This window comes from Oryx dammah, unplaced genomic scaffold (assembly GCF_014754425.2).
Source record: "Oryx dammah isolate SB20612 unplaced genomic scaffold, SCBI_Odam_1.1 HiC_scaffold_15, whole genome shotgun sequence".
In the NCBI taxonomy this organism is placed as follows: domain Eukaryota; kingdom Metazoa; phylum Chordata; class Mammalia; order Artiodactyla; family Bovidae; genus Oryx; species Oryx dammah.
In genome coordinates this window covers 44,242,733-44,255,909 of record NW_024070199.1, presented here as the reverse complement: position 1 = coordinate 44,255,909, position 13,177 = coordinate 44,242,733, and the positions used below count along the sequence as shown (strand labels likewise).

The 13,177-nt window shown below is 55.2% G+C and overlaps 1 protein-coding gene across 1 annotated transcript in view; it reads right to left on the bottom strand.

Annotated features, from left to right (window-relative positions):
* LRP5 (LDL receptor related protein 5) overlaps window positions 1-3,293 on the bottom strand; it is an 87,519-nt gene extending 84,226 nt beyond the window's left edge. Inside the window, exon 1 of the mRNA XM_040255212.1 lies at window positions 2,761-3,293. Coding sequence (XP_040111146.1) covers window positions 2,761-3,293 — 533 coding nt within the window. The remainder of the gene's footprint in view (window positions 1-2,760) is intronic.
* Window positions 3,294-13,177: the final 9,884 nt, after the last annotated feature.

The window sequence follows — 13,177 nt, the reverse complement described above, 5'->3', positions numbered from 1 at the left end:
AGCACTTCTCAACCAAGCACCAACCACCTCCCAAATGAGCACTGAGCACCTCCCAACTGAGCACATTCCAACCACACCAGACACCCCCAACTGAGCACCTTCCAAACAAGCACCAAACACCTCCCAACCAAGCACCAGCACCTCCTAACCAAGATGGCAAAAGGCTGCAAGGAAGAGAAAAAAGAGGTCTGTGTACAAATGTGAAGACTACATTTCAGGTAGGTGGGAGGGGCATTTTTAACATGACAACAGTGACCATTTATTGACGCCATAACCATTCTTGGTGTCCATGACTTGGGGCAGGGTCACAACCCTGTACAGATGGGGATGCCGAGGCACAGAGCAGCCCTGCACCGTCCTCCCTTCTTGTCTAAATCCAGATGGTTCCAGCTTCAAAACAGACCCCCCCACTACTGAAGCCCACTACCTCTAATCCATTCATCCCCCGCCCACTAGTCCAGTCCTATCCACCTTCTCTTGCCAGGAGCACAGTATCAGCTGCTCATGGAATTCCCAGCTCCCACCCTAAAGTTTCCCCTCCTTCCAAGAGCCAGAGAGAGCCCCTTAAGCATGAGTCAGACCAGCGAACCCTCCCCTCAAAGCCCGTCCCGCCCACCCCCATACCCACCCTTGCCACAGGCCCAGGGCCCTCACACCAGCTGCGCCCTCTGCCCAGAAACCCTTCCCCCAGATGTCTCCTGCACGTCTCTCTTCAGGTCTCTGCTCAAATGCTACCAAGAGATGCCCCGGGCTCCTGACCAACAGCAGGAAGGCCCCGCCTCCCCTCCCTGTGCCCTCGCCCTGCCGCCCCCTCCCCTGGGACACACCACCCTCTCCGCAGCCCCCCCAGGGCACTGTGAGGGCCTTGGGGCCGCTCCGCTCAGCCTCTCCCGATGCTGACGGATGCCCCTCTTAGCCAGCAGGACTCAGCCACCCCAGCCACCACGACCCAGAAGACAGTTAGTGACCCTCTGTGACCCCTGCGGCCACACTGCAGGATGGGAGAGGCCTGAGGCAAGGGCCATTTCCCAGGCAACGCAGAGACCCTCCTGGAAGATCAGCCTGGCCCCCTGGCAGCTAGCGTGGCTCAGCCCTCCTCGGGGGGTGAGGGGGCCTAAAGATAAGTCACCACCCGGCATGCCCCCGACCCAGGATGCTGGGGCAGCCCTCGGCAGCGGGGACACCGGGCTTATCTGGCCTGACCTCAGCCAGTCAGCTACCAGGGCAATAAGTCTCACGCACCCACCCCCAATGCGTGTACACACTGACACAGACACACGTGTGCTCACAGGTGCACTCAGAGGTACACCCAAATAGGTACAAACACACACACCCACACCCTCAGTCCCACACTCAGTGACTCAGACACGCTTTCCGGCAATGCATGCACACACACACACAGCTTTTACACAACCCAGCAGCTCCAGAGGTGCCACTCTTCCCTGGTATCAAGAAGCAGTCGAGTGTGCTTTCTCAGTCAACAGGCCGAGAAGCCCGCGGAAAGAACTTTATTCGGCCACTCAAGCGACCCCCCTCACCCAGCATGCTCCCCGAGCTACCCAGGCACCCGCCCTCAGCCCTCATTCCACCCGCCCCAGGTGGGCTGAGAGGCCCCTCCCACCCAGGCTGCAGGCAGGGCAGCCAGCACCACCCGCAGGGCAGCGGAGGGCATCAGGACCAGAAACCAGGGTCCTACTGCGTTCCTGTTCAAAAGATGCCCGACAGCCGTTTCTGATGAGCGGACAGCAGAGGAGCGGGCTGACACAGCCGTGCGCTGGGCGTGGCCAGTGGGCGGGCACCAGGCTTGATGCCGCCCAGCTAAGGGGTGTCCTTCCCAGGCGGTGGGAAGACGGGGAAGAGGGCTGTGGGTGACTGAGCCAAGAGCTCCCGCTAGGAAAGCCTGCCACGAACATGGCCTGGAGGGCAGCTTGCCATCTCCCCTCCATCCCTCCAGCCTAGCCTTCAACTCTGCATTCGTTCTTAGTTTTCCCGCCACTCACAACACCCCACCTGCAACTGGGGCTGGGCCCTGAGCCTCTGGGGGTCACGTGAGCTCAGCCAGACCACGAAGCTGGGGGGAGCAGAGAGCTTCCAGAAGACACCAGAGCAACAATTCCGCAACTTCCACATCCAGACGGGGAGTTTCACTTTTTCCACCGTGTTCAGCTGATGCAGTCACAGAGAGGGTGAAAGGTGTGGGCTCTGCCTGGCAGAGCGCCCGGACCCTCCTCCAACACTCGCACATCCACACACCCACTCACACGCGCACCCACTCACTCGTGCACCCACTCACTCGTGCACCCACTCACATGCGCACCCACTCACACACACCGAGATGTTTAACAACTCAGACCCACGGCCAAGCACATCAGTTGCAGCGAGTTTAGAAAAGAAACATTCCAGGGTGTTTCAACAGATTCTGCAGGGTGGACTCATTTTAAGACTGCCGGTTTCCTCTGAAAAAGGTACTTGGTCTCAAGTAGATTCAAAAGGGAAATCACAGCCCCACCCACTCCACCATCAAGAAAAGAAACTGATGCTGGGAAAGACTGAGGGCAGGAGGAGAGGGGGCAGCAGAGGATGAGATGGCTGGACGGCATCACCGACTCAATGGACACGAGTTTGAGCAAGCTCTGGGAGATGGTGATGGACAGGGAGGCCTGGCGTGCTGCAGTCCATGGGGTCGCAAAGAGCCAGACATGACTGAGCGACTGAATAACCACCACCCCCTGCCCCAGGGAGGTAAGGCGCTGGGTTTACCCGTGCGCGGGGTCCAAGGCGATGGCCCTCGGCTGGTCAAGGTCCTGCCAGAAGAGGACCTTCCGGGACGTCCCATTGAGGTTGGCCACCTCAATGCGGTTGGTCTCCGAGTCCGTCCAGTACAGCTTCTTGCCGACCCAGTCGCAGGCCAGGCCGTCGGGCGACACCAGGCCAGAGATGACCACGTTCTGCACGGCGGCGCCCGTCTGGTTCAGGTAGGTCTGCTTGATGGCCTCCTCGCTCACGTCCGTCCAGTACACGGCTCCCTTGGAGAACTGGAAGTCCACGGCGGCCGCATCCTCCAGGCCGCTGACCACGATGGTGGACTCCACCTTGACTCCGCCGGCGTCCACCAGCCGCACATCCCGGCGGTTGGCAAACAGGAGGAGAGGCGAGGCTGTGGGACAGAAGCAAACCGTGAGGACCCTGGCTGAGCTGCAGACCGCACAGCCTGGGACAGGGGGCTCTGTGCCCGGACCACCCCGGAGCCCCCACCCGGCCTGTGTCCGAGGCCCGCGGCTCCTGCCTTCCATCCCTGGCCACTGCCGGGAAGCTGCCTGCGTGGGCCCAGCACTCATTCAGAGGCTCTTCCAAGGCAGCTGTAGTTACTAAAATCACTGAGGGCTGCCATGTGTCCCCCCTACCCTTGCCAGGCCCCAACAGCCCTTCCTGCCATGCCTATCACCTGCCCACAGACGCCATCACAAGGCCACACTGCCAGGGCGCACACCGGCTCACACCCTGGCCCCCCGCCCCTGCAGGACAGAGGCCATGCGGAGGGCTCCAGGTCAGGACCGCCCACGGGGCTCTTCCACTCCCACCATCGCCATAGCCACGTTACGACACACGGCAACAACCAAACAACGGGATGTTACCACTGCATCCGAGCTGGGCATCCTGACATCCTGCAGGGAGGAGATGGTCCACGGAGAATATCTGTCCTGAATCTCATCCCTCCCTGCCCCAAACAGGTCCGAACAGATAATAAAGAGCGTGGGTCGTCACGGGCCGACAGCTCTCTACCAGCCACACACAGCACGTGGGGCTAGGCGAGCTCCTCTCTGAGTGCCCTGAGCCCTCGGTACAGAGGCCTGGGTTGTGGGTGATAGCTGGCCCATTTTACAGAAGGGGAAGTTAAGGCTTCGAGAGGAACGAAGTTCAACAGCACACCAGCGGTGTTACACTCTGGAACACTCATACTCAAGTATGCTGCTTGCGTGCATATATTTAGTTTACAAAAATGATAGGTACCTCAATAAAAAGGTCTTTTTAATTAAAAACGGAAATTACCATTTTCCCAGCTGCTACAGCATGCCCAGGGGCCCGGTGGACCCTGCACTCCAGGAGGGCTCGCCTGCCCACCTGAAGAATGCTCCTGCCCTGCCCAGGGCCAGCACAGGCAGCTGCTCTATAAATGCGTTTCACCCTCCCTCCTCCTACTCCCTAGCATCCCAGCTTGAAGATGGTGAGTCGCTTCCACGCTGAGAGGGAAGGAAAACGATGGGCGGCCCAGAAGGGTCCAGAACCCCACCATTAGCTGAGGCCCGGGGAGCAGAGAGGCAGTGACACCCACCACTGGAGGCCCGGCCAGCAGTCAAGTGCCCTCCAAGCGTCAGACACCGGCCAGTCGGAGGACAGTGGGTGAGGGGATGACAGCCCAGATCCGGGAGGGTCCAGACATTCAGAGGAGGAAGAATCGTGAAGGCCAGAAATGGAAGGGGGCCTTCAAGGTTAGATCTGGAGGCCTATGGGGGGAGGCAGCAAAGCCAATGCCAACCAACTCCCCACAGCACACTCAGGGCAACAGGACCCCCAGGGCACCTGCCCATTCATCGTCACCAGGGTCGTCCTGGCCACTGGAGCGCAGATGACGGGTAATCCCACCCTGCCGGCATTGCTCGATGTGCCCAGGTTCCCAAGATTCCTCGCAGCAAGGTGTCCCGGCTCATCCCCTCTTGTCCGGCCAAGGTAGGACCTGCTGGCTGGTTCCTAACCTCCTGGGGGTCACAAAGCTCCCGGATAAGCTGATCCCCTCCCCAGGGTCAGATACACACACAGGCACGCACACCAAGGCCTCGCGGCGTTCCCTCCAACGGGGTGTACCCAGCCCCAGCTTGAGGATGCAGACTCCACTTTCTTCTCTAAATTAACATGTCTGAGGACTTCTCTGGTGGTCCCGTGGCTAAGACTCCACACTCCCAATGTAGAGGGCCAGGGTTCAATCCCTGATCAGGGAACTAGATCCTACATGCCACAACTAAAGATTTTGCATGCCACAACTGAGACGCAGCACAGCCAAACAAATAAACACTAAAAATGCACGCATGCACGCATGTTAAGTCACTTCAGTCATGGCTGACTCTTTGTGACGCTTTGTAGCCCTCCAGGCTCCTCTGTCCATGGGATTCTCCAGGCAAGAATACTGGAGTGGGTTGCCATGCCCTCCTCCAGGGGATTTTCCCGACCCAGGACTCAAACCCGTGTCTCGTGTCTCCTGCATTGGCAGGTGGGTTCTTTACCACCAGAGCCACCTGGAAGCTCTGAACACTAAAAATAAACAGACAAATTAGCATCTCTGGGCGACAGTGCAAGGGACTGTCTCGGGGGAAGGTAAGCCCTCCGATGCCACAGGCATTCAAGTGGACACTGGTGACCACAGGCAAGGGACGAAACTCACCTGATATCCACATGAAGAGGTGGACGGCCCACACACAGGGAGTCTCAGACAGGAGATTTTCCAGCCCCAAGGGGAAGCCCTTTGGAGGGAAATACCCAGGAGGCAAGTCACCAGCCCCAGTGGTTGGCCAGAAACCCAGTAAGTAAAGCCTTCCCCGAGGCAAAAGTCCCAGAGGGGGACGGGGAGCCGGGGCTGGGGAGAGATGGGGAGGAAGCCGCCCTGGGGAACAGAGAATCCCAGTTGCTCTGTTGTTTCTCCCCAAACTGGAAAGACCACATTTTCACCACCATTTACACGCTGGGCTGTTCAGGTGCACCCTTCAAAGGCCATACGATGTTAGGGGGTGGGGGGAGGTGGGTGTCCAATTTTCCGTGCTTTCCCAAACGGAGACTGGGGCGGGGAGCCGCTTTGGAGGGCCAGGGGCCGGCAGGCTCTTTCCAGGAGGACCGGCTCCTGCCTCGAAGATGGTTGGAGACCACCACACACTCAATTCCAAGTCTGCTTCCCTGGTGGCTCAGCTGGTAGAGAATCCACCTGCAGTGCGGGAGACCTGGGTTCGATCCCTGGGTTGGGAAGATCCCTGAAGAAGGGAAAGGCTACCCACTCCAGTATTCTGGCCTCGAGAATCCCATGGACTCTAGAGTCAGTCCATGGGGTTGCAAAGAGTCGGACATGACTGAGCGACTTTCACTCACTCACTCACTCACTCTCCGGGTCAGCTGGGGAATTCACAGCAACGGGGGTCTCTGTGAGGGGGCTGCCTGCCTGCCCGCCAGCAGCACCTATCCACCAAGGGCCCCTCCTAGGGCCGGGGAAGCCCTGACTGATGTGGCCCCAAGCGTAGCAGGGGCTCCGGCTCGTCACGGAGCCACGCTTGGGCCACGAGGACCCCCTCGGGGTCGGTGGCTTCCAGGGTCAGGGCCTTCCTGCCCCACGGGAGGGAGAGGCTGAGGCCTGGGCAGGATCAGAGCACCCAGGCAAGGGGCTGGGGTCCAGACAGGTAGTCCTAGGAAGGGATGCGCTGGGCTGAGACTGGAACCAAGCCGGCCAGCAGGCTGGCGGGAGAGTGTCATAAAGCCCATGCCAGCCTGTCTGAGAGACACACAATCGAACCAAGAACCCACCCTCGTGCCTTGTCTTACATGGGGGGAAAAGACAATCAGCATGGAAGGTGAGGTGAAGTCAGTTGCCGAGTGAAGGGTCTGGAGTGGGTGCTGCCATTTCACGTAAGATGGTCAGGGTGGCCTCATTGAGTAAGTGACCCCTGGACCAAGACTTGAAGGGGTAGAGAGAAAGGCAGAGGGAAGGCAATGGCTGGTGCAAAGGCCCTGGGGTGAGGCCTGGGGAAGGCGCCCTCCTGCCCAGGCGACGTGCCCACAGGCCCAGGACCCGGCAGGTCCGAGTCCCAGGCGCACATGACCCAGGTGAGGACTGCGGCTCTTAGAAGGGTGCCCTGACCTGCCCCAGGCCACGCCAGGATGCTCTCTTACCAAGTGGCCCAAGCTTCTGGGGCAGTGAGGGGAAACAAGGAGTGTGAGGAGGCAGAGGAGGGGAGAGCAGATAGGCTGAGAGCCGAGCCTCCGGCCCGGCCATGCTTGGGCCACCAGGACCCCCTCGGGGTCGGTGGAAAAACAGACACAGCCACCTCGCCAGGTGGCAGGGCAGCCACCTCGCCACAGTGGCAGGGCAGCCCTTTCAGGAAGTGCCTCGTCTGCTGGCACTTAGGACCGCAAACCGTTTCAACGCTCTCCCCAGGGATCAGCCTCGCAGGACCGTCTCCCAGGGAACACCTGAAGGAAGGAAAACGTTCTAGACACAATATTTGCTGCAGTCTTCCTCATCAGAAGAAAAATAAACAAATACAAAAGCTCCAGTGTCGGGAACCTAGACGTCTCTCAGTAGAAAGTTGTGTCTGTTAAAGCAGTAAGACAGTGACTGCAGTGACATCAGAAAACGTGTAAGAAACGTCAAGTAACACACACACACACACACACACACACACACACAACTATAAGCCCTGGTTTGTACTTGAACTGCAGGTATGAGAAGGCGCTAGGTGGGAACCAAGACTGAACTAGAGACTGGATAATGGCCACGACTTAGCCACGGAGCACAGTGAAAGACGATTCTGTTGAGTTACTGGATAAATGTTTTACCTGGTTGGTTTATTATTATTATTCTTTTGAATGTATCCATTTATTTGGCTGCGCTGGGTCTTAGTTGCAGCATGTGAGATCGAGTTCCCCGACCAGGGATGGAACCTGGGCCCCCTGCCTGGGGAGCGCAGAGTCTTAGCCACTGGACCACCAGGGAAGTCCTTATGTCTTTAACTATTTTAAACCCAGGTTCCATGTATGTCACTGTGGCATTCTCTGTGCAAGTATATATATATTTTTAGGACCATGTATCACAAGGACACATAGCCCAGGGAAGCTCTCCAAGTGAGAGACCTGGAGCCAGCTCAGGGGAACGGCTGAGACCTGGGCCTCTCTGAGCTCAACGTTCTGTGAAATGTGGGTCATCACTGTACCCCCGCGTCAGAGACTGTGAGGCTTCAACAGAACGACTCACACAAAGCCTCAGCCCAGCAACAGCACGTTTTAAGCGCTCAATAAATACTGTCCAGGGACTCCCCTGGTGGTCCAGTGGTAAAGACTGTACTTCCAGTGCAAGGGGCACAGGTTCAATCTCTGGTCAGGGAACTAAAATTCCACCTGGCAATGTGGCGTAGTAACCAAGGACATTTTTTTTTTAAATACATATATATATACCAGTCAGGGCAGTGCTAATTAATAGTTGTAGTTAAATGTTTCATCCATCCAGTCCTGCTACAAAGGAACGTACTTAGACTCAGGGAGCCTGGTTCAAACCTCAGCCTGACCTCCAGCTGGGAGACTTGGGGCCAGATGTTTTATCTCCGCTCTGAGCCTGTTTCCTCATTCATCCAGCAGGAAACGGTGACTACTTTAAAAAGGCCCCGCTGGGCCCTGTTGCTAGGGTGCAGAGCCTCCCAGCTAGTCCTCAACCCACTGAGCTACCTCGTGACCAAGCAATTCCACTCCGAGGTGTGTACTCGAAAGACTGAAGCTAGAGGATGTTGACAAACACTTGAACACTCAGGCTGCTTTGGTGGGTCAGTGGTAGAGAATCCAGTTACTCATTCAGGAGACACGGGTTCGATCCCTGGTCTGGGAAGATCCCACACGCCACAGAGGGACTGTGCACCACAGCTACCCAGCCTGCTCTCTAGAGTCTGGGCTGGCAACTCTGTGCACCCTACAGCCTGCGTGCTCCGCAACAAGAGAATCCACCACAATGAGAAGCCCGTGCACAACTGGAGAGGAAAGCCCGTGCTGCAACCAAGCCAAACGTAAATGAATAAGTAAAATTATCTAAAAAGATACTTGCACACACATGTTCACAGAAGCAAGACTCGTAATTGCCCAAACGTCCATCCATAGACAAGTGGATAAACCAAGTGCACTCTGTCCACACAATGAAATATCATTTGGCCATAAAAAGGTATGGAGGATGGACCCAGGGCACAGCACGGAGAAGCCTTGAAAACATCATGCTCCAAGAAGCAGACAGACACGAAAGGCCACACAGCATAGCGTTCTGGTCACGCGAAAGGTCCCAAATAGGCAATTCCATAAAGACCAACAGGACAGTAGATTAGTGGTGACCAGGGGCTGGGAGACAGGGGGCAATGAGGCAAATCACTTACTGGCTCCACGGTTTCCTGTGAGAGTGATGGAATGTTCTAGAACTAGACGGTGGCAGCTGCGACCTTGCAATTGCACTGTGTGCACGCCAAGTCGCTCGGCCGTGTCCAACTCTTTGCGACCCCATGGACTGTGGCCCTCCAGGCTCCTCTGTCCACGGAACTCTCCAGGCGAGAACACTGGAGTGGGTTGCCTTGCCAACCTCCAGGGGATCTTCCCCAACCCAGGGATCAAACCTGTATGTCCCGCCTCTCCTGCATGGCAGGCAGATCCTTCACCGCTGAGCCGCCGGGGAAGCCCTTGAATGCACTAAATGCCGCTGAATTATTCACTTTAAAATGGTTAGTTTTAGGGACCTCCCTGTTGGTCCAGTGGTTAAGAATCTACCTTCCTATTCAGGGCATGCGGGTTTGATCCCTGGTTGGGGAGGATCCCACCTGCCGCAGGGAAACTAAGGCCCCCCCATGCCACAAGAAAGATCCTGCGTGCCACAAGACTCTACGAAGCCTAAAATAATAATGGAATAATACATACATTTTTAATAATAATAAATATACTTTTTTTAAATGGTTAATTTTATATTGCGTGAATTTCACCTTAATAGATATATATATATTTTTTTTTGGCCACATGTGGCAATTTTTTTTTTCTTTGCAGCATGTGGGATCTTAGTTCTCAGACCAGGGATTGAACCCGTGCTCCTGCAAGGAAGTAGAGTCTTAACCACTGGACCACCAGGGTAGTCCTTTTTTTTTTTTTTAATAAATAATTTTTAGAGGCACTGCTGCACACCAAGTCCACTGAATTCCCCCCGTGACAGCTGTCTTTGGGCCTGGCTTCCCAATTGGCTTTTTCAGGCAAGGACAAACCCCTCTGTGACCCTGAATTCACACAACCCCTTCTTGGCACGGCCCTTGGGACACCCACAAAGTCCCAGGGGTCCTCCCCAGCTCCCTGCCTGGGGATGGAGAGCAGACCACTCCCACCTATTTCTAGGGTGGATCTCGGGCTGTTCCCAGCACCCTTGGCCCATCAGTGTCAGAAAAAGGCCACTCTTTCCACTCCCGGCCTGGGTACTGGGACCCATGGTTAACGTGCAGTCCCCACCACAGAGGAATCGGGAGTCTGAGAAGCCAGTGCCAACAATCCCATTTTAACCCACGTCAAGTAAGCAGAGCCAGTATTTATATATAGAATTCATAGCAGATGTCTGGGCTTCCATTCCGATAGCCTCTGTTTTACACTGTTCACATGGTTACGCTAAACACAGCCCGACTCACGGTAACCGAATCCTCCGCTACGACACCAAAATAAGCAACGTCTCAGTGCATGCCTTATTGCTCTCCACCAAGCATTACATTGCTCGCTGGAACAACCTGGCACCTGGATGCAACCTACGGATTTCTCGGTCAGGAACGGTCCTTCGTCCCACACCAGCCCCACGAAGAAGGCCAAGAAATGGAAGACAACGTGGGGCTGCGTTCAGGGCACTCACAGAGCAGTCGGGCAGGACACACATTTTACACACACACACACAGGCACACGTGCGGGTAAACAGCCACCTAGCAGGAAGAAAAGGTAGATGAGTAACACAGACAGGCGGTGCCTGAAGCCTGGAGGTGAATGAGCTGCCATGTGAGCCTGGCACGCTTCCTAGGGGAGAAAAGAGCTGGCTGTGGGGGCCCCGGTGGGCTTCCTGGAGGAGGGAGACTGGAACCTTAGTCAGTATGCTGACACCCAACCCTAAGATGCAGCTAAGGCGCTCAAGGGGATGAATCCTACCCACAACAGCTTTCCTGACACCTCATGGCTCCAGGTGCCTTCCAGCTTGGGCTTCTCTGACTGGGTACTGGCCCCTCTTCCTTTGACCTCGCCGGCCCCGGCTGCCACGGAGATGGTCCCTCCCAACGCATGTCCCTCGGGATGTCCCGGTTACCCCAGGCCCACCACCAGCTCCCCAAGTCCCATAAAATCCCTCTGGGGTTCCTCATGGCATCGTTTTTAAAAAGTGTTTACAATGTGAAAACCTGGTTTTACTCGTTTATTGAATTACGGTGGGGGATGGACGGAGGCGACGGCTGGACAACAATGTGAACGGACTTCATGCTATCGAACCAGACACGTCAAAATGGTCCAAGGTGGTCAATTTTAAGGTATATGTATTTTAACAGAATTCAAAATAGTAACACAAATATAAATAAAACTTGATGGTCTAGTGATACTTTCGAATATTATAAGCTCAAAAAAAAAAAAGACTCAGGGGCTTCTCTGGTGGCTCAGGGGAAAAGAATTGGCTGCCCATACAGAAGACACAGGTTCGATCCCTGATCTGGGAAGATCCCACGTGACACAGAGCAACTAAGGCCGTGTGTCACAACTGCTGAGCTTGAGCTCTGAAGCCTGGGAGCGGCTTCAGAACTACTCGAAAGCAGTTTGCATCCTTGAGCTGCAACTGCTAGAGCTGGTGTGTCCTAGAGCTCGTGCTCCACAACAAGAGAAGCCCCCGCAACAAGAAGTCTGCACACCACAGCCGGAGAAAAGCTCGTGCAACGACAGAGACCCCGCGCAGCCAAAGGTAAATAAGTAAATAACATCATTATTACTATTATTTTTAAAAAAGAATAATGATCCAGAACTACAGCTAGACTTCATCCAGGGTTTTTTATTTCAAATGCTGGCTGGTCGTTAAAGCATGTCCACCACATACAATATTGGGTTGGCCAAAGAGTTTGTTCGGGTTTCCATACCACCTTTCTTTTTGGCCAACCCAATATTTATTAATTAATTGACTGAAGCCAGGGTAGACTCATCTATTCCCATTTCATCAAACGGGTTAAGATGCAATATCCCCACTCACTTTGACGTCCAAGTGTTTCCCAGGTTTGGACAGTGAGAGTCCCTTTACACTGTCCCATGTATCTTGTTGGCATGTCCCCACATCATCCCTGAGGGTTTCTTTACTTTCTTTCTAGAATAATAATATGCTCCAGGCTCAAGTGAATTTCTCCCTGCTCTAGCCTAAGAATCGGCCCTTTCTCAATGAGCTCTGGCTTCTCTGAGTAGAACGTGATCCCTAGGAGCCAAGAGCTGGGCGCCAGGGACGCTCACTGCTCCTGGGTCTTCTCATCAGGCAGTGCTGGGCAACATTCACAGTCCAACCATCATCCTGCACAGATGCCGCCTGGAGAGTCGCCCGCTGGACCAGATTTCCATATAATCCCATCGATGCTTGGGAGCTTTGTGGTTATCCTGGACACACACAGAACGGTGAAAAAACTGAGTCACCCCACACGCGGGCCCCTAGACGAGGCAGCCCAGGCTAGCTCCAGGTTCCTGCCTCAGCTCACACTGTAAATGAGCATCCTCTCCACTCGATGCCACGCTGTTTGCATTTCTATGCTTTTTGTGCAGTGATTTCACTGTTGAATTTCACTGTTGGGCTCCCCTAGTGGTTCAGACGGTTAAGAATCTGCCTGCAATGCAGGAAACCCAGGTTCGATTCCTGGGTCATGAAGATTCCCCTGGAGAAGACAATGGCAACCCATTCCAGTGTTCTTGCCTGGAGAATCCCATGGACAGAGGGGCCTGGTAGGCTACAGTCCATGGGATCAAAAAGAGTTGGCAATGACTGAGTGACTAAAACTCAGTGTTGACAATGGCCCCAGGCACAGAGCTGTAGGGCTGTCGGAAGGCAGGGTGGCTGGCGGTGTGGTGTTGGTACAGAGAAAACAGAGGCTTAGGTTAGCTTAGGTCAGTGTGAATCGAACACGCGTGCACGCTAAGTCGCTTCAGTCATGTCCGACTCTTTGTGATCCTATGGACTGTAGCCTGACAGGCTCCTCTGTCCATGGGATTCTCCAGGCAAGAATATTGGAGTGGGTTGCCATGCCCTTCTCCAGGGGATCTTCCCAACCCAGGGATTGAACCTGCATCTCTCTTGTCTCCTGCATTGGCAGGCGGGTTCTTTACCACTCGCGCCACCTGGGCATGAAACAATAATTCACATTAAATCAGG